The 19,836-nt window shown below is 37.1% G+C and overlaps 1 protein-coding gene across 8 annotated transcripts in view; it reads left to right on the top strand.

Moving 5' to 3' along the window:
- TANC2 (tetratricopeptide repeat, ankyrin repeat and coiled-coil containing 2) overlaps positions 1-19,836 on the top strand; it is a 308,461-nt gene that overhangs the window by 224,912 nt on the left and 63,713 nt on the right. For all 8 annotated transcript variants that reach the window (XM_053930697.2, XM_053930694.2, XM_053930699.2 and 5 more), the window contains 4 exons: positions 2,004-2,285; positions 6,443-6,576; positions 14,492-14,723; positions 18,865-19,031. In XM_053930697.2, the coding sequence (XP_053786672.1) occupies positions 2,004-2,285; positions 6,443-6,576; positions 14,492-14,723; positions 18,865-19,031 (815 nt within the window). The remainder of the gene's footprint in view (positions 1-2,003; positions 2,286-6,442; positions 6,577-14,491; positions 14,724-18,864; positions 19,032-19,836) is intronic.

Raw genomic sequence — 19,836 nt, 5'->3', positions numbered from 1 at the left:
ATCTCATTTATGATGTATAAGTAATTTAACTATGTGCCAGGAAAATATAAGCAATATAAATAGATCTCATTTCCCCCTTTGTGATTTCCTTTTCTCCTGCTCTCACCCCCTTCCTACCCCTGGTCTTTATTCTCCAAAATTTAAAATTGGTTTAGGGAGTGTCATACCTTATTTTTAATTGATTCTTTCAGTAGGAGCTTATACCCTTTGCAATGGCATGGATGGAACTGGACAGCATTATGCTAAGTGAAATAAGCCAGGCGGTGAGGGACAAATACCATATGATCTCACCTTTAACTGGAACATAATCAACAAAAGAAAACAAACAAAATATAACCAGAGACATTGAAATTAAGATCATTGTAACAATAGCCACAGGGGAGTGGGGAGGGGATAGTGGGGAGAGGGGTCTATAGGAGCTACTATAAAGGACACAAGGACAAAATCAAGGGGGAGGGTAGAGGTGGGGGGAGGGAGGTGGGACTGGCTGGGGTGGGGTGGAGGGGTGGGGAGAAAATGCAGACAATTGTAACTGAATAAAAATAAATTAATTAAAAAATAATTGATTCTTTCAGTATGCATTTATTGGGCATCTACTATGTGTTAAATCACTGTGCTAAGTTACAGATACAGAAATGAAACACCTTGTTCCAGACAGATAAAATGATACATCTTAGAGATACTCTCACAATAGTTGGGGGCATTTAATCCAGAGAAGAGAGGTCAGCAGGACTTCTCTTTACCTTCAATATAATTAGAAGGTTGATCTCTGACATCAAGTCACATCTATTACACATTTTTAGATAACTATTGAAAGTAGAGCTCATGCCTGGTTCTTAGCACATCCCACAACTACTCAAGCACAGAAAAAAAATCTTGAGAAAAGCAATAGGGATTTGTCCCCAAGACAGGTATATATATAAACAAAAAAACTTTTATTTATTTTTGAAATTACATTTTTTTGATTGTGCTATTACAACTATCCTGATTTTTCTGCCTTTGCCCCTCTCCACTCAGCACCCCTCACTCCCTCAGGCAATCCTCACACCATTGTTCATGTCCATGGGTCATGCGTGTAAGTTCTTCAGCTAGTCCATTTTCTATACTGTACTTTACATCCCCAAGGCTATTCAGTAACTACCTATTTGTACTTCTTACTCCCCTCACCTCTTCCCTCATTCCCTGACACCCCCCTCCCATCTGGCGGCCATCAAAATGAAAATCTTTTTTTAATTGGCATGAATGCTATCAGTACAGGTGCAAAGACTTTAGGTGAAAGTTTGATTCACTGCTTACCATCTTGAAGACCTTTTAAACCATCAGACCATTTAGAGACTTTGCTTCCCTTAATATACCTACTAGGTTATATGTATATATCTATATAATAGACACATACACACACACACATATCATGAGCTTAAAGGAATTGCTGTTTTCATTGGCATTTTTTAAAAAAACTCTACCTTACTTTCTGCAGGACAGATAGATACTGGTGTGGCCATATTGGTTCTTAAATATTGAAATTCACCTTTACTCATTGGTAAAGCACTGATGCTATCAGACATCTGGGTGCCTGGCCTCAGTGTGGTCTCTCCCCCAGAAACTCCAACTCTGCACCTCCCCACAATCCAACAACTAAAAGGTTATCCCCAGGCAAAGAACAAGGCCTTAAGGACCCTGCTTCTTTACTATTTGTGCATTTATCTGATTGCTGATGCCTAACCCATCCCCATTGTTCAGTACTTTTGAATATTACCCTGACTTTCTGACTGTTCCATAAATTATTACTGTTTCCACAGTATTTGTGTTCTGCCAACTAGAGTATCACATGGCTCTAGCTCACCTGCCATTGCTTATCTGTGTAGAACCAAAATCAGAGTTTTATTATTTTCTGAATAAGCCAGAGTACCGTCATACTGTAACTCTTAAGTTAGTGCTTTTTTTATTTCTCTCAGTGTTGATGGCTTGGCCTAAATTCTGTGTTTTCTTATTGTTCCTTCTAGTTCGCTTTGCACCTTATAGGCCTCCAGATATTTCCTTGAAGCCTCTGCTCTTTGAAGTGCCCAGCATCACTACAGAGTCAGTATTTGTTGGCCGGGATTGGGTTTTCCATGAAATAGATGCTCAACTTCAAAGTTCAAATGCCAACGTGAACCAAGGAGTAGTCATTGTGGGAAACATTGGGTTCGGCAAAACTGCCATCATCTCCAGGCTTGTGGCCCTCAGCTGCCACGGAACACGGATGAGACAGATCGCCTCAGACAGCCCACATGCCTCCCCCAAGCGTACGTATTCCTTTTTAAAGAACTCTTTGCTTTGTAGCTCCAAAATTTTTTTCTGACATGTTTATATTGTCCCATGTCCTTTTATTTTCTGATCTGCAAAACCTGACTTGCATGTGAGGATCATTAATTCAGAATTGAGGGAAAGGATATAATACTCTGTATACATTTGACACATATATCCAACAATCACCTCAGTGTGACTGGGGGAAAAAAAGCTTTCAGAAAAAAATTTACGACTCTTCCCTGCTGGCTATTTGGCTAGTCTGTCCTTTGGAAAATGACTACAGCAATTGCCTGTAAGAGCCATTTGCATCCATCACTGTCAGCTTTACTTAGCCTGTGTGCATGTCTTCCTGTTACATGCCAGCACAATCTGTTAGTGGCCTTCATTTCCTTGCTATTGATGTTAGTGTTGCCCTGCGCGGGCTTGAACTTCAGTGTGTCCTTGAAGGGTTTCTCCTGCTTTCTTGTGAGAAGATGCTGGAATCTCATATATCTATCCTTGTTCTTTCATCCCAGGCAGGGCATAGCTTAATGATCACCCTCAGGATCTTGTTTATTTATTTTTAAAATACTCATATGGTCCCTAATGCTAGGTCCTGTCTAAGAGCTTAATAAATATTGATTTATCCAATCCTCATCAAGCCAGTGAGGTAGGTCTGGTTATCTTTATTTTGTAGATAAGTGATCTGAGGCTTAGAGACATTCAGTTAGCCTCCTAGGTTTCATAACCAGTAAATGGTGAAACTAGAATTTAAGCCTAAGCAGTCTGGTTTCAGGGGCCATTCTCTTACCCATTTTGCTCTTCTTTTTGGTAGAAATCACTTGAATAAAAGAGATAAAAGGAAATGTATAGATGTTTTTCCTATACATACTGTGTATATAGAACCAGTCTACCTGGTTTCTGTTATAAGAGAACAAAAGGGGGAAAAAAATGAAACTGTTGCTGTTAGTCTAGCTCAGTCTAGCTCTCTACTAATTTTCAGAACAGCAACCACTAGAAATGATTTGAGAATATAGTCATTACAGAGTCTAGCACAGTGCTGAAACTCAACAGGAATTCACTGAACATCCACCACACATCCTGACTTCCTGTTGAGATTAATTAGCAGTCGCATGTCATTAAGTAGACAGATTGCCTTAGGTAAATTTATGGATATCTAATATGTAGAAGAACTAGAGTCTAGAAAGAGAACTGGTTGAATCAAGAGTCCTTATTTACAGGGTATGGTAAGAATTGCTGTGAAAGAATTACTGAGTAATGGCATGCTTAGTTTCCGCAGGAAAACTTTCTGGGTAGGTTGGCAGAGTGTCATGGTCCTCAAGAGCCCAGAGTTTGAGCTCCAGCTCTCAAAGTGACTGTACTTGTAACTTTGAGAATTTTACTTTAATTCATTAAACTCAGTTTTTTCCTTTGTAAAAGTGGGACTAGGTGATCTTTAAGATTCATTCCTATGCTAAAATTCTGTGACTCTAAGAACATCTTCATGGTTGAAAGTACTTTTCCACACCAACTCCAGTATTTTTCTTTGAGTGCTTAAGTATCACACCAAACTACTTATCTCAGTTAGCCAAGAGTTTAACTATTTGAGTGTGTCAGGAAGAAAAGCAGATAGCTAATGGCCTCTCTGGCTCCTCTATCACTGTTGCAGATAACAGTGTGGTAGAATCATGCACGACAGAAGATAAATGACAAGGGCAAGAAGAGCTGCTTTCTTAGAAAGCAGAAGTACCTGGGAGTTGTCTCGCCCCCACAAAGTCTGGGAGAGCAAGAGTTAATAGAAAACAGCCCGTGTGCTCCCCAAAGCAGAGGTTCTTTCAGGGTAGTTTATTAAATTCTAATATCCATTGCCTTTTATCCCCAGAGGAACTCCAAAAATAACTGGCCACTCTCATTCATGAGCTAAATGTCCATGTGTTGAGACTATAGATTTGGCCTGATGGTTAACTTTCAGAACTTGAAAAGGTGTCAAAGGAGGTAGAATATGTATGTGTATGTGTGTGTGTGTGTGTGTGTGTGTGTTTATCAGAATTACCCAGGGCCAGCCGTTGCCTTGAACAAAATAATTTGTGTTATAATCTCTTGATGGCCAAGCTACAGTCTACTTCTGCCATCTTAACCAAACCACTAGTCCTTCAGAAGAGTCAAGATAAGTTACTGATGTAAAGTGCAGGCTGTTTTTCAGCCTTAATCTGTTTGTGTATAAGCTGGCACTGAAATGTTGCTGGCAGTAGCAGAATAAGAATGATGTCTGTATAGAGAGTTGGCTTAATTTTTTACAGAGTTTAATTTACATTAAGCTTGGATAAGTTTATTTGGAATCCCACCGTCTCTCCTAACCCTCAGTCGGTGATACCAGTGATGTAGTTGCAGTAATGAAGACAAGTGGAAAATTTTGGAGCACCCCCCCATCTCTGCATCATCTGTCGTTCCTTCTTCTGGCCCTGCCTCCTCCGCACTGAGCAGCACTGCTGTAGATGTGAGCAGTTTAGCCTACAGTACTGCACTGCCTGGCTCTGCCTTCCCCCACAGACACTCAGCCCCCAGCTCGCCCCCTCCTTGTCATTTCCCTGGGAAGTTATGAAAAGCTGTCAAGGCAGACACTAACCTGTCATCTGCGTTCCGCCTACACCCCTTCCCCAACCTGACTCCCTTCACCCTCCCCAACCACCACCATCACCCACCCCCCAATACATACACACAAAGAGCAAAAACATTTTGTGAAAATAGACCTGTTGTATGACTTAGACATTATTACATTAACTACAAGCATACTCAGTATAGTAGTTAGGGAAGCTTGGTCTAATACAAGGCCATATTTTCCTGTCACTAAAAGTCTCAGTGTAATTATTATTTGGATTTGACATTTGCCAACAGCTGCCAAGCCCCCAAACATCTGTTCAGTACGTAACCACTATCTTCCCTACTCTGCTCATTTCAGGAGCCTGTTTTGCCAGTTTGCTGTGCACACTGATTTCCTATTAACTTTTATTTCTACTGTTCTCTGAATACCAAACAGAAAGGAAAGACATGGACAAAAAAGAAGGCATATTTAAAAGGAAACAGCTAGAAGACAGGGTATTTATAATTCATTAATTATCCACAAGATCACATACCAAATACAGGGGAATGGGGTGAGGAGAGGGAGTGAACAACAGAAATAATACAGTGACAGTCACTGAACTTGACCTCAGCTGACACATTTCTTCAAGCTTTTTTCACTGCCATCTCCCACACCTGCTCTTCTACAGTTTTTCAGAACTCTATCCAGTGACCAGGCAATTGACTCTGCCAGTTGCAAGAAAGACAGCACAGTTAGTCCTACTGATAGGGAGTTAAAAGAGAACTATCCTCTGTAATTTCTCCTCCTTTTCAGTACCTATCGACCATCAAATAACAGTCTACTATTTTTGGTACTCATTTTAAAGTATGATCTGTATTCATAAATATATTTTGTACCTTCTAGTAGTAGGTAAGACATTTTCTAAATAACATGAACAAATGAAATTGTGTAAAAAAAACAGCTTTGTTAAGCTATAATTCACATACCATGCAATTCACCCCATTAAATTATTAAATTCAGTGTTTTTTAATATATTCAGAGTTGTATAGCAACCAATATTAGGTTGCTCATATTAAACTAGTATTAGAACATTTCCATCATCTTGAAAGAACTCATGCTCTTTAGCAGTCAATCTCTATTCTCCCCTTAATTTCCTGCCTCTACCTGTAACCACTAATTTACTTTTTGTCCATATAAATTCTGTTTTCTGGGCATTTCATATAAAGAGAATTATACAACATATGGCCTTTTGTAACTGGCTTCTCTGAGTGAGTGTAGTATTTTCAAGGGTTATCTAGATTGTAGCATAGATCAGTATCTCATTGGTTTTTATTGTCAAGTAGTAATCCATTGTATGGACATACCACATTTTAACCATTCATCAGTTGTCCTTGATGGACATTTAGGTTGTTTCCACTTTCTGGCTGTTGCAAGTATTTGTGTACAAGTGTGTGTGGACATATGTTTTTATTTCTCTTGAGTACATACCTAGGAGTAGAATTGCTGGTTCATAGAACAAATGGAATTGAACCAATCTTCCTTTAGTTCAGAGTTTTGATTGTCTGATGCAAACATATCATCTTTTTAATCCAGATGTGGATGCCAACAGAGAGCTGCCACTCACACAGCCACCTTCAGCCCACTCATCCATCACCAGTGGAAGCTGTCCAGGAACTCCAGAAATGCGCAGGCGGCAGGAGGAGGCTATGCGGAGACTAGCCTCACAGGTACAATGTGATTCCCAGGTTGTAGGCATGCTAGTTTCACTTTAATATCAAGGGGGCAAAGGTAGGGAGACCCTAGGCAAAGTGAACAAAAATATGAACAGGTATACCATGAGAATGTGGAGAAAAGTTTTTTTTTTTCCTTTGCTGTTCCTAGAAAAATACTTCAGTATTACAGAACCAGAACCTTAGAGTTGGAAAGGAATGAATAGATAAGGAAGGTGAGACTCAGTGAAGTTACATGGTTTACCCAAGATCACAGTATAAGTAACCAATAGTTTCTTATTTTCATTCCTAATTCAAAATTTGTCCTGCTACACTATACTGTCTGTAACATTTTTATGTTTGTGTTTTAGATTTCTGTTTTTATCAAAGTAATGCATGCACATATTTTAGAAAATGAAATAATACTCAAAGATATAATAAAACCTACAATTCTTTCCACCCCTCCTCCCACTCTCTCCACAAAGGCAGCCACTTTCAACTCTGCGGACTGTGTCTCTCATCTTTACCTTAATATTTCTAATCAGCATGTATATACTGCTGTCACATTTTTTAGCAGTTTTATACATTATATATTGCTTCTTATTATGGATCATTTTAGCTCTTTTATCTTCTTTCCTCCCTCCTTCATCGCAGTACAGTTTTATCATGATTTTTGACTGAATCCATATTGTAGTATTTTCAGTATTCCTACAATGCAAATATGGTTCACTGTGGAACTGGATAACAACTAAGGATAACAATTTCCTTCTTGAATGATTTTGTTTTTCCTGGATTTATGAAATGCCTCGTTTTAAAATTTGCTTATTTTCCTTTAGACCTAAGGCTAAGTCATTCCATAACCCTTAATAGTTTTGTAAAATAACTCTCAGTACAATTTTCCACATCAGTTACATTTTTCGCCCCAGAGACACCCTCCCTAGAGCCCTCCATTGAGCTCCGTCTGGACCCCTGCTGCTCAAGGCCCACCACCTGCTGTTGTCCTTGAAATTCTTACCACCTCTGTTCTGTGTTTTTAATCCCCTGTCATCTTCTTTCTTGGTTTTTATTTCTCACTTTGTTGGACCACATCCTCCAGTAGTTTCCAATGCATAGAAAGAATGCACGGGAGGTAAGTTCGTTGAGACTTAATGTTTCTAAAAGCAACTTTATTTCATTCTCATACTTACTATTTATTTGACATAGTATAGAATTCTAAGTTAAAAATTATTTTCCCTCAAATTTTTGAAGACATTGCTCCATTTTCCTGAACTTCCATTATTGCTATTAAATAATATGGGGCTATTCTTATTTCTAACTCTTTATATATACTATATATACTTTTCCTCTCAACTTTTTTCTCTTTCTTAGTACCCTCTTTTTATCATCATTGTTTTGGGTCTTTCTTCCATTTATTTTCTTGATACCTAATGAACTCTGGAGATATTTTTGATTCTGGAAATTGGTTTAGTTTTATTAGTAGTAATTTTCTCAACCCTGACTGGTGTGGCTCAGTGGGTTGGGCGTTGCCCTATAAACCAAAAGATCTCTGGTTCGATTCCTGGTCAGGGTACATGCCTTGGTTGTGGGCCAGGTCCCCAGTTGGGGGGCATGTGAGAGGCAACCCATCAATATTTCTCCTGCACATACATGTTTCTCTACCTCTTTCTCCCTTCCTTCCCCTCTCTCTAAAAATAAATAATAAAATTTTAAAAATAATAATTTTCTCATACCATTTCCTCTGTTTTCTCCTTCTACAACTCCTTTTAATCAGAAAGTAGACTTATACTGGTATTCTAGTTTTCCTAACTTTTCTCTCCTTTTTCTATACTTTTGTTTTTCTATTTTGGTTTTTGATCTACCATTAAGAGATTTCCTCAACATTACCTTCCAACACTTTTACAAAAAACTTTTTTTTGGCTATCACGGTTTTAATTTCTAATAACTTTTTTTCTCTCCAGTTCCCTTTTCTTTTATCTTCTTCTTATTTTATTAATGCAGTTTATCTCTTTAATAATTAGGCACTGAAAAACTGTTCGGAAATTTGTGTGTATAGAGATCTTAACTATAGAGCATTAAGATGACCCACCAACCTTTACTGGAAATACCCAAAAGTCAGTGTCCATTAGTTGTTTTTTTTTTTTTTCTTGTGTTGTTCATCCTCTTTAACAAAGAATTCATCAATCTTCCTTGAGGCTCTATATCCTGGGTGCCAGAATGTGGAGCTGGCATAAGAAGGCTGGGGTTTCACCATTCATTATGGAGACTTTGACTTCAGCCCCTTGTTTTCAGTCCTGAACTTATCTCTACCTGTTCTGTGTGTGGTGTCCCTAAGTATAGATTGTCTCTGGTTTAGTTTTTTTAGTGAATAAAATTCTCTTTCCTATGGGTGTAGAGGAAGGTAGTCACCTGCTGAGGCAGAATGGGAATGGATATCTGGGCAGCTAACTGCTCCTGATATAAACTTCAAATAATTCCTGTGTTTTCAACTCCCTTCCTCACCCCCATCTTCCACAGTTCCTGGTATTTCTAACTCCTTTGCTTTTCTGAGGTTTTACAGATGATTTGCCTTATTTCCATTATTACCTCAAGCCGGCCTTCATTTGAACTCCTTCTCTCTGTTAAGTCACTTAGGAATTATACATACAGGTTCCATATTTATATATTATAATCTGAGATTATAAATACAGATCCCTATAGATGGAGCTTGCATTTCTCTTATTGTCCCTCTTATTTTTGAGGATTTTCAAGAGAAGAACAGAATGTAAAATGTCTGTCTCCAGTCAATCATGGGTAATTAGTAATGAGGAACTACAATATCATAAGATTCTAATAAAATCCACTCCAGCTCAGAGCTAAAAACAGCATGTTTCCTCCAACTGCATTTTTAATTGTCCCACTTACAGACCTGCATCTGTAAGTGGGCTTCTGAAAGCAGTCTAGCATTTCCCTCATATTCATCACTAACTCAGTGCAACTTTATAGGATCTATCTTTTTTTTATACATATTTCCTACAAATGCTTCAGCCTCTTCTTCAGAACAATCAGAATAAGTGTCATCTTAGAAATAAATTAATGCTGAGATCTTCCATCATCACAGTCATTCATGTATTCATTTAGAATGTATGTTTGGAACACCTACAGTGTAAGACTAAAGCAGTGAATAAAACAGACACAGTCCTTGATGTTATGTAACCCATATTCTCATGCTGGGAGCAGTCCAATAAACAAACAAATATATAATATGTCAGTTGGTGAAGAGTGCTAAGAGGAGCTCAGAGAATTAAGTTTCCCTACATTGTCACTCATTAGTCTGTCATCAAGAGAAAAAGCTTTTAAATGTTTATGTTCAATACTTGGAAAATGTTAAATATTATCAGTGGGATATTAGATATTACACCTATTTGAAAAGTAATCACATTTTAAATTCCCTGATTGTATATTTCCTAAGCAAAATATAAATAAAATTTTTTGTACCCAGAGATGGGCTTTTTTACACTTACAATAAACATTGTATAAGAAATAGCTCCTTAGATTAAAATTGATGTTTACATTCAATATTTGGAAAATGTTAAATATTGTAAGTAGAAAATTATCGATTATTTATACTTACTCAAGGAACATATGAGGTCTGTCCAGAAAAAGTCCAGTCATTCTTAATATAATGAGAATGGCTTGCACGACATCGATGTAACCTGGCAGCCAAGGAGAGTGGACTGGATTGCACATGCGTGAACAATGATGACTTCACTGTACTAGTCAATAGAGGTGATAGACACTGTTGCGTGAGCACGTGTACTGTGTGGCCATCACATTCAAAATGACTGAGCAAGTAAAGCAACGAATCTGCATCAAATTTTGCATTAAGCTTTGAACATTACTCCACAGAAACTATTTGGATGATTCAGAAGGCCACAGCTATGGGCAGCTGGTGATTGGCAGCTTCATCACAACAACGTGCCCACTTATGCATCATGTCTCGTGCAGAGTTTTTTTGGTGAAACATCAAATCAGCCAGTGACTCAGCCCCGCCTGCAGCCCAGATTTGGTACCCTGTGACTTCTGGCTTTTCCCAAAACTAAAATCACCTTTGAAAGGGAGGAGATTTCAGACCGTTGAGGAGATTCAGGAAAATACAACAGGGCAACTGATGGCGATTGGGAGAACTATGTGAGGTCCCAAGGTGCCTACTTTGAATGGGACTGAGGTGTCATTGTCCTATGTATAATGTTTCTAGTATCTTCTATCTTTTTCACTAAATGTCTCTTTTTCATATTACATAGCTGGATACCTTCTAGACAGACCTTACATTTTAAATTTCATGATTATATATTTCTTCCTTAAGCAAAATATATAAATACACCTGTTTGCACCTAGTGATGGGATATTTTAAGTTTATCCTAGCATTGTATAAGAAATGGCCCCTTAGATTAATATTGTATATTATCCCAGTAATTGTGCCGTATGTTACAGTTCAAGTGTACAAGTTTGTACTGTAGAAGCATAGAGTGGAAATCAGCAATCTTGCTTCTTACCTATAACTAACCAGTAAGCAGAAATTCTTTTTAATAAGATTTTCAAATTAATTAGTACTTTGATAAAGCAAGCTAACATGTGAAAATTAAAAGTATCCTTGAAAAACCTCTTGATCTGATAAAGTTATTAGTGTCAATTTTTGTGTATCAGTCATTGTCATTGCTATTTTGTAGTATTCTTTCCCTTTCTTGTGCTGCTACTTAATTGAGAACACTGAAGGGTTTTTGCCACAACTTTAGAACAGTTTTATTAGTTGAAGAAACTCCTTCCAGTTGAAGCAACAGATTTTGCTAGGTTGGCATCTCTTAAATGTATTCCAGTTAATATTATATATTTCTTCTGAAGGATATAATCACTGTAGAGAGCCACAGAGATCTCATTCAGGGCCTTTCCTGGATAGCTTTTCCAGATTTCAAGTCAGTTAGCTCCAAGTGGTCATACACGCAGGATTCAGCAGACAAAGAGAGGCTGGCTTAATGTGTATTGAACTTGGTACTATTTATATTTGTTATTTCATTTCTTCATTCTTACCTTAACCCTATGAGGTGGTCATTATTATCCACTACCACACCATTTGGATTATAAAGGTTTTATAGTGTGCTTCCATGTCTGGTAATTAGGACCCTGTTATTTACTCAGTTGTAGTGAGCTTTGGGTAATGTTTAGCTTTGTGATAATTCAAGACCTAAATATCTGCATCCCATAGATTTTTATTACTATTCACTTGTAGATCACTGATTACCAAGAAGCTTAGGGCCAATACCAAATACAAATTTTAAAGACAAGCAACTATTTTACTTAGTTCACTTGCAATTCCTAGAGAAGTAGGTCTGGCACAGTGTAACAGCCCAAGTGCATTTAATCCAGAGATTATTCTGTCTCAGAGGACTGGTGGTATTTCACACTCTCTACCAAAATTCATTTCTGGACACATGAAACTGATTCTAATTTGACCTAATAAGTTGGTTGGGGACCATTACTATGAATAAGCAATCAGCTGAATGTCCCAAGATTTCCTAATGGAAAATACTGACATTTATATTTACTCAGTAAATATTAATTGAACTTTCATTAAATACAAACATATAATAAATAACCTGTATGGCTTCACAGTCTAGCAGGAAAGAGAGGCAGTTAAACAAGTGATAATAATAGTTAATAAGCACTGTGAGACAGAGATTCATCAAAAAATTAAAAATAGAATTGTCATATGGTCCGACAATTTAACTTCTGAGTAAAAAGAAATCACTATCTTGAAGAGATATTTGTGTGCACACACACGAACACCATGTTTAAAATGGTCCTCAAATATTTGGAAACATATTCAGACTCACTTGTAATAAGAGAAATGTGAACTAAAACAACACTGAGGTGTCATTTTCACCTATCAATACATTCTATTGATGAGGCTGTTGGAAAATAGACACCCCCGTACTGGTGGGAATGAAAACTGGTACAACCCCTTCTAAACAAAATTTTTTTGACCCAGCATCCCATTTCTAGGAATCTACCCTAAAGAGAGACCTCTAATGATACAAAAATATGAAGGGGGACCCAAAAAACCCAGAATTTATTTATAAAAAATTATGCATTTATTCTTACATGTTTAAACTTCAGTCACTTTTAAAGCACACTCCATTTGATACAATACACCTCTTGACATTTTTTCCACTGCTCAAAACAGTTTTTGAATTCATCAATTTTGATGCCTTTTAGTGCTCCTGCCATTTTTTTGTTTCACTTCTTCCACATTGGCAAAACATTTCCCTTTGAGGACTTTTTTCATCTGGGGAAACAAAAAAAAATAGTTACTTGGTGCAAGATCTCGTGAATAGGGAGGTTGGGGCACAAGGGTCATTCTGCTTTTGGTTAAAAACTGCTGAATACTTACCACAGTGTGGGCAGGTGCACTCACAAATCACCCATCATGAAATGGGCAAACACATTGAAATAGTCTTCAAAAAAAATTCACTGGCTAGGAGGACAAGGATATAAGGGACTAAATGGTAGTGGAAAAAAACACACAATAAGATTAAATTTTTAAAAATTTACTGAAGCCAAACACAACCTCTCACAACACCACCAGCTGTTACACTAATGCAGATGGATTCCTAGAACACTCACCTAGCAGGGGAAGCCTATACTACAAGGAGTCTGCCCTCCAGAAGATAATCCCAGTTGAGTCGCTGCTGGTATAGGTAATAACATTTCTTACATTCAATTTTTTTATGCTTAATGAGAGGGATTTCAAATAGTTTTTCCAGCATTTGTTAAAGAGCTAGGATGACCATACCTACAGGTTAGGAGTCTGTTCAAAGCAGGACACTTTAATGGATGACTGTTCTCTGAGAGATGACTGAAGAGCTGGAGTCCCAATAGTATATCTATGAGTGCTCTTAGGGCAGACTTCAAATGCTTATAGGCACAAAGCTAGTGGCTGAAAAAGAGAATAGATAGCACCTTGATGATGACAGTGATGATGATGGAGAGGAAGAGGAAAAGGAGGAAGAATATGATGATGGGGTAACTATGCACATACTGTGTGCTGAGCACCATGCCAAGTGCTTTCCATATATTCCAGCTGAATCTTCCCTGCCAATGTTGTGTTATCTACACAATCCGATCACTTTTGTAGGTACTAGCAAACCAACAGAATGGTCTAGTAGATTAAAACCACCCTCTGCTCTTGCCCTTTAGGCAAAGAGTAAGCTCTGAAAATGCAAACAAACAAATCCAGAGCTTAAAACTCCAGATTCTACCCAGACAGCCCATACCCTGGATGATATTAAGACTCATACGTTTCTAAGTTCTTTGAATTGAAGGCCTGCATCTAACAAAAATCTCACTCCTTTACTTCTTCCTGTTACCTGATTTTGATCCTCTTGTCTCTAAGTGCTCAGAAAATATTTAATGATAATTCTTAAATCTGAATTATTTTATCTTTATAGCAGAGCTCTAGGCTGTTTATAGCATAACTATAATTTAGTGATGACTTATATGTGTTTGTTGAGACTAACATGGTTTTTCTCTGAATATTTTATTCCTAATGTTTTATCATAAGATCAGACTCTTTTCTATAGTGCTCCATGCTGAATAAATATTAATGTAAATATTCATTCTCAGGGTTGCTTCCTATTATGACCCAGAGGGGAAACTCAGTTATCAAGTTATAAATATTAATTGATAATAATTATGATATCCTATGTATACAGTAAAAATGTTATCAAATTTCTGATCTTAGATAAAACAAGCAGTTTCTGAGTTAGCAGCTTTTATTTTTACTTGAAAAAGTTGAGGAATGGGGAGACAGAAGACCATGTTAGAGAATGAGCAAATAATAACCATGGCTGTTGTTCTTGCTACTGATAAACCTGTCTGCATTCTCATCTTTCTTTTGTAGGTGGTTGCATATCACTATTGCCAAGCAGATAATGCCTACACCTGCCTGGTGCCAGAATTTGTCCACAACGTTGCTGCCCTGCTCTGCCGCTCACCGCAGCTGGCGGCCTATCGGGAGCAGCTTCTTCGGGAGCCTCACCTACAGAGCATGCTGAGCCTTCGGTCCTGTGTTCAAGACCCCATGGCCTCTTTCCGGAGGGGAGTCCTGGAGCCCCTGGAGAATCTCCACAAAGGTACAGATGAGGTACAAAGAAGGTGAAAGGTGAAGGCTTTGAGCCCACATTCACCTGGAGCATCTTATGGAAGTGATTTTTTTTTATCACATTGCCAAAACTAAATGTTCCATAGCTGATGTCCTACAGTATACAATTAACACATAAAAGATTTTACTTGAAAAATAAAAATAACTACAGGAAGTACTACTTCCTCCTTTCTTTATAAAAATTCTCATTATCATTTCCAAATATAATGCATTTTTCTTATACTAAAAATAGTAGAGCTTCCGGTCCTTTCTGTGAAGTTCAAATAAATCAGTAAAGCCGTGGCTCCAACTCAGTGTTGTGGAGCTTCCATGGTTAGAAACCTCCTCAGTCTTTGTGTTTGATGTATTTTATTACTCTACAGTTCAGGTCAAAGGAAATGGCAGGTCTGGTTGCACAACTCTGTATTTACTAACAATCACTTAATTGTCCACTAAAAGGTCTAAAGATTTTTTTTAATGGGGAGGGAGCATGAAATGGAATCCTTCTCCCTCTCATGCTTATGCCTTTTCTCCTCTTTTCCTCGGCATCTCTGTTGTTGGCTGTGGCCTAAGTACAACCATCTTCTCCTTTACGCATCTCTGCCTCGTCCCCTTAATGATGTTTTGCCAGTTCTGAAAACTAAAGAAAAAGATTTGAGTAAACATGAGATTCCTGAGCAATCCTGTTTATTCCTGGGAGACTTATTTACCTTTCCTGAGGGTTTTGGAGATACTCATAAGAAAGAACAAGTGATTATAATTTCTATTCTTCTGGCTACTATCTTCAGTTATTTCAACTTCCATGTTGGTTACTCAAATATCAGAATTTTTCTTCTCAACTCTGATGATCTCTGTCTATATCTCTACTGCCTATTAGCTTTACCATAGCCTAGACTTTTTTAAAATCTTGAAATCTCACCATAAATATATTTAAGTATTTTCTGTACATTGAAGTTTCTCAGTTACCAATATGAAATGAAAGGTCATACCAGTTTGTTATCACCACTAAAAGAAAGATAATGAACATGTAACGTGCAGCTTTTCTGAACAAATATGTTGTCCGACATGAGCCTTCTTTTCACTTTTGATCATTTCTGTACAATATACAGAATGCACTGCGATTCAGTTCTGACTTTGGTATTTACTACCATCTATTGTCATGCTGTTTCTGTAATTCTTATTTTTCTCAGGCACCTAAGTAGTATCTTAGGATGGGACTAGTAAGGAAGACAGTTCAAATATTTGTTAAGTGTACATGTAAGTGAGGGCAATGGGGAATGTCTGGCAAATTTATAAATATGGTTGTAGTTTTACATATACATATATGTAAAGTTTAGATAGATTGTCTCTCCTACTTCTTTAATGTTAAAATATTTTTTATTCTATGAAATAATGGTGATAGTCTATAGTAGTTGTATTTTAAGTATTCTTACATTTAAATATGTAAGTAGCAATTTTTAAAATTTCATTTGTCCGTAAACTCTTATAAAAGCTACTAAATTAAAATATGTATTTAAATAATCCACAATAGTTTGAAAATGAACATGTAGGAACATGCTTATAAAGCTGCTTGCATTTGAAAGGCACAATCTAAAGATCATTAAGGTCTTACCTTTTAAGTTAATAGTTGAGACACTTCATCATTGAGCAAAGAAAAAGGAAATTTAGGAATAGTTCTTATTTTTTTGCAATGCAATTACCATTTGGAAATTCTTTGCCTTTATTCATCTGAATCCTAAAGAATAGATAAACATGCCATTCTTATTTCTTACCAGATGAAATCACCTCGTATCACCTGTATTAACAGGTGATTTCTAAGTAATTCCTTCAGAGGAAGAGAGTCTCAAAAAAATTTTTAAAAAACACAAGATTTAGAACAATGTAATTATCTTAAGTGGGACATGTATTCTTCTTAAAAAAGAAATGATGTATTGTCTACTTTAACTCATGGATGAATAATATCTACTAGGAATTTATACAAGTAAAAATTTAATTGTATTAGCTAATGAATTATTTTGTTCCTTAAAACGTCTAGATCAACCCTGGCCATGTGGATCAGTTGGTTGGAGTGTCATTCTGTACACCGAGAGTTTGCGGGTTCAATTCCCAGTCAAGGCACATACCTAGGTTACAGGTTCAACCCCTGGTTGGGGAGCATGTGGGAGGCAACTGATCGATGTTTCTCTCTCTAAAATAAATAAACATATCCTCAAGTGAGGATTTTTTTAAAAGTCTAAATCATAATTTAGAGTATGTTCTTGATCTTTATGATTGAGAATGTGTTTGAAATGTTTTCGCAGAGGAAATCTCGATGGATGCCTTATCATCAGCCCTTTTTCTCCACTTGGAAATCACGGCTTTCTTATGAAGGAGCCTGGGTTAAGTTAAGGAATTATAATCGAAGTGGTGGAGACAGTGGTGTGCTGGTAAATTTTTGATGAACAGCTGCAAGAGGAGAACCTGTAATATTTGCCAGTTTCCATTGTGTAAATAAATATTCCCACCTTGGCCAGTTTTAGGCTACCAGCTTAACAACCAGCTCTTGAAAATATTGCAGTGGTCTCTCTTGAACCAGTCAGGATGGCTCTAGCACACCACCGGGTGAGGATAGGTAATGGTGCTCAGTAACAAGGGATAGGTCTATTATATTGCCCAGCAGAATGCAAATAGAATGTTCCTCTATGGAAATTAAAAACACAATTACACTTAGGAAAGCCAAGGCCCTCAAAGTAAAGAACTCTTATAAGAGCCCCCAGATATGTGGGTAAATCTGAATTAGTGCCAAGTAATTCTTCTGTCTCCCTTAATTCTTTAGACTCCTGAAAGGAATCATGTATTTTCTTAGTGCTATATCATATAGAATGCCATTTCATTAATAATCATTGTTAATAGTGAGAACTGGAATCCTAGTTCAATTCTCTGCCTAAAAAGTCACCAGATGAAAATAATAGTTAAAACTCTTCATAATTTGAAAACTGACTTATAATACTTAGGATATTGAAATTAAATTCCTTTATTTAAAGCTTGTACTTTAGGGGGGAATATAAAGTCTTACTTATAATTATGCAAAGAATGTGAAACCAAAATATGTAGACTTTTAATTGGTCTTGACTTTTTTTAAGGCTAACAGAGCCAATCTTGTACAGAAATCCATAGAGTTTTCCTTTTATTCCCAGCTTCATTTTTTTCCTCCTCAGATAGAACCTATTTCCCACTTCAGGCATCCAGTGACTTCTTTCTCTCTTCCCTCTGCCCTTCCTCCCTTCAGAATCTATAGGGTCCTACTGACTAGTAACTTTTACTTGTATTCAATTCATTTGTACTAAAATTCATTCAACCTAGGGATTTTTTTAATCTCTTAATTGTTCAGTGTAGTTTAAGAATCAATAGGCATTTAATGAGAATAGAAGCCTGATAGCTTATCAAGCCTTCTTCAACAGCCTAGCCCTCAAGATAAAGTGATTTCGTCCATTTAAGATAGTACAGAGTTCAGGAGAAACTGCACATAACCATGGCAGACTTCCTGTGACTTCTCCTCCCCTGGGATAATCACTCAAGGGTCTAGTCTCACTGAGCTGTTCTAGAGATGGTCTGGGAGGCTACTCATTCTGTAAGAGCTTGTGATCCAACTGCCTCGTTAAAATCTATTAGTTGGTATTCCTTTTTTCTGTTCCTCCATTCCTTCCTTCACACTACGCATTCATATGTAGTCCTAGCTACTGCTTTAGACTCCCAAAGGAACATATGATAACTGTTCTCTTTAATGCTATCAGAAAAAAAAATCAACACATTCTTTTCAACTTTAAGTATAAAAGAAAAATGAATTACCATGTACAGATGCTCATAAATGCAATGCTGAGACTGTCTCACATCTGATAACTTGGGGGAAATGATGATGACACATACATTTCATACATATGTGACAAAAGCTTTCACACCTGAAGAAAACAAAATGAATTCCCTAAATGAATTATTCTATGTCTTTATAATAAATTATGTACCCTGAGTACTTAGTAAACAAATGAAAGACCTTTTCTAATACTTTCTTTTCTAAACACATATGTTATCAAAGATCCAAAATGAACTCTTAGCCATGTGGTAATCATTAAGTAATTTGTTTCTTTCTATCTCAGAGAGAAAAATTCCAGATGAAGATTTCATCATCTTAATTGATGGATTAAATGAAGCAGAATTTCACAAACCGGATTATGGGGATACGATTGTATCATTTCTGAGTAAAATGATTGGAAAATTTCCTTCCTGGCTCAAACTAATTGTAACAGTTAGGACCAGTTTACAGGTATGTGTTTGCTTTTGGAACATAAATTACTTGCCCTAGAGAGTGCTTAAACTGACGAAGTTCTAGGTTCTTGTTCCTTTAGTGATGAGATTTTCTAAACCTCTACCCATATCCTAGAGGAGCAATTTTCAACTAGTGAGCCGCAAGAGGCACATCGGTGTGCCGCAAGAATTTTTAAAACATGCTTAGTCAGCATTTAAAACTGTTTAGTCAGGCACACTGACTTCTTTTCCCTTAGATTGTCAAATTAAAAAATGACAACAGCCAATACAACAATAACCATACAGTGAATAATCAAAATTATACCTATTTTTTGGTCAAATCAGCAAAAAATATATATATTTTTTGGTGTGCTGCAAAATTTTAGTAATTAGTTTACATGTGCATGAGGTGAAAGAGACTGAAAATCACCAGGCAAGAGTAATTCTCCAAGAGCATATTTTGAAAGTAGGAGATGTGATCCAGAGAGCGCATTCTCTGTGATATGACTCTCTTGGCTCAGATTCCCACCCCTGTAGCTCTGGATAAGTTTTGATAAAGTGTCGCTCAAAATAGCGTGAAAAAAAGTGTCTACTTTTCTAGACTTTCCTGCAGACAAACAGCAATGCAAATAGAGTCTCTAATACTCTAATTTACTATTTGACTTGTGTTTTATATTTTTTAATTTTTTTATTGTTGTTCAATTACAGTTGTCCCCATTTTGCACCCATTGCTCTCCCCTGCCCTGCCCACCCGCCTCCCACATTCAGCACCCCCCGACACTCCATTGTCCTTGTCCATGGGTCCTTGGTACATGTTCCTTGAC

This window comes from Desmodus rotundus, chromosome 9, assembly GCF_022682495.2.
Source record: "Desmodus rotundus isolate HL8 chromosome 9, HLdesRot8A.1, whole genome shotgun sequence".
Taxonomy (NCBI): Eukaryota; Metazoa; Chordata; class Mammalia; order Chiroptera; family Phyllostomidae; genus Desmodus; species Desmodus rotundus.
The sequence above is the reverse complement of the archived record's forward strand: the minus strand, read 5'-3'. Positions and strand labels throughout refer to the sequence as shown.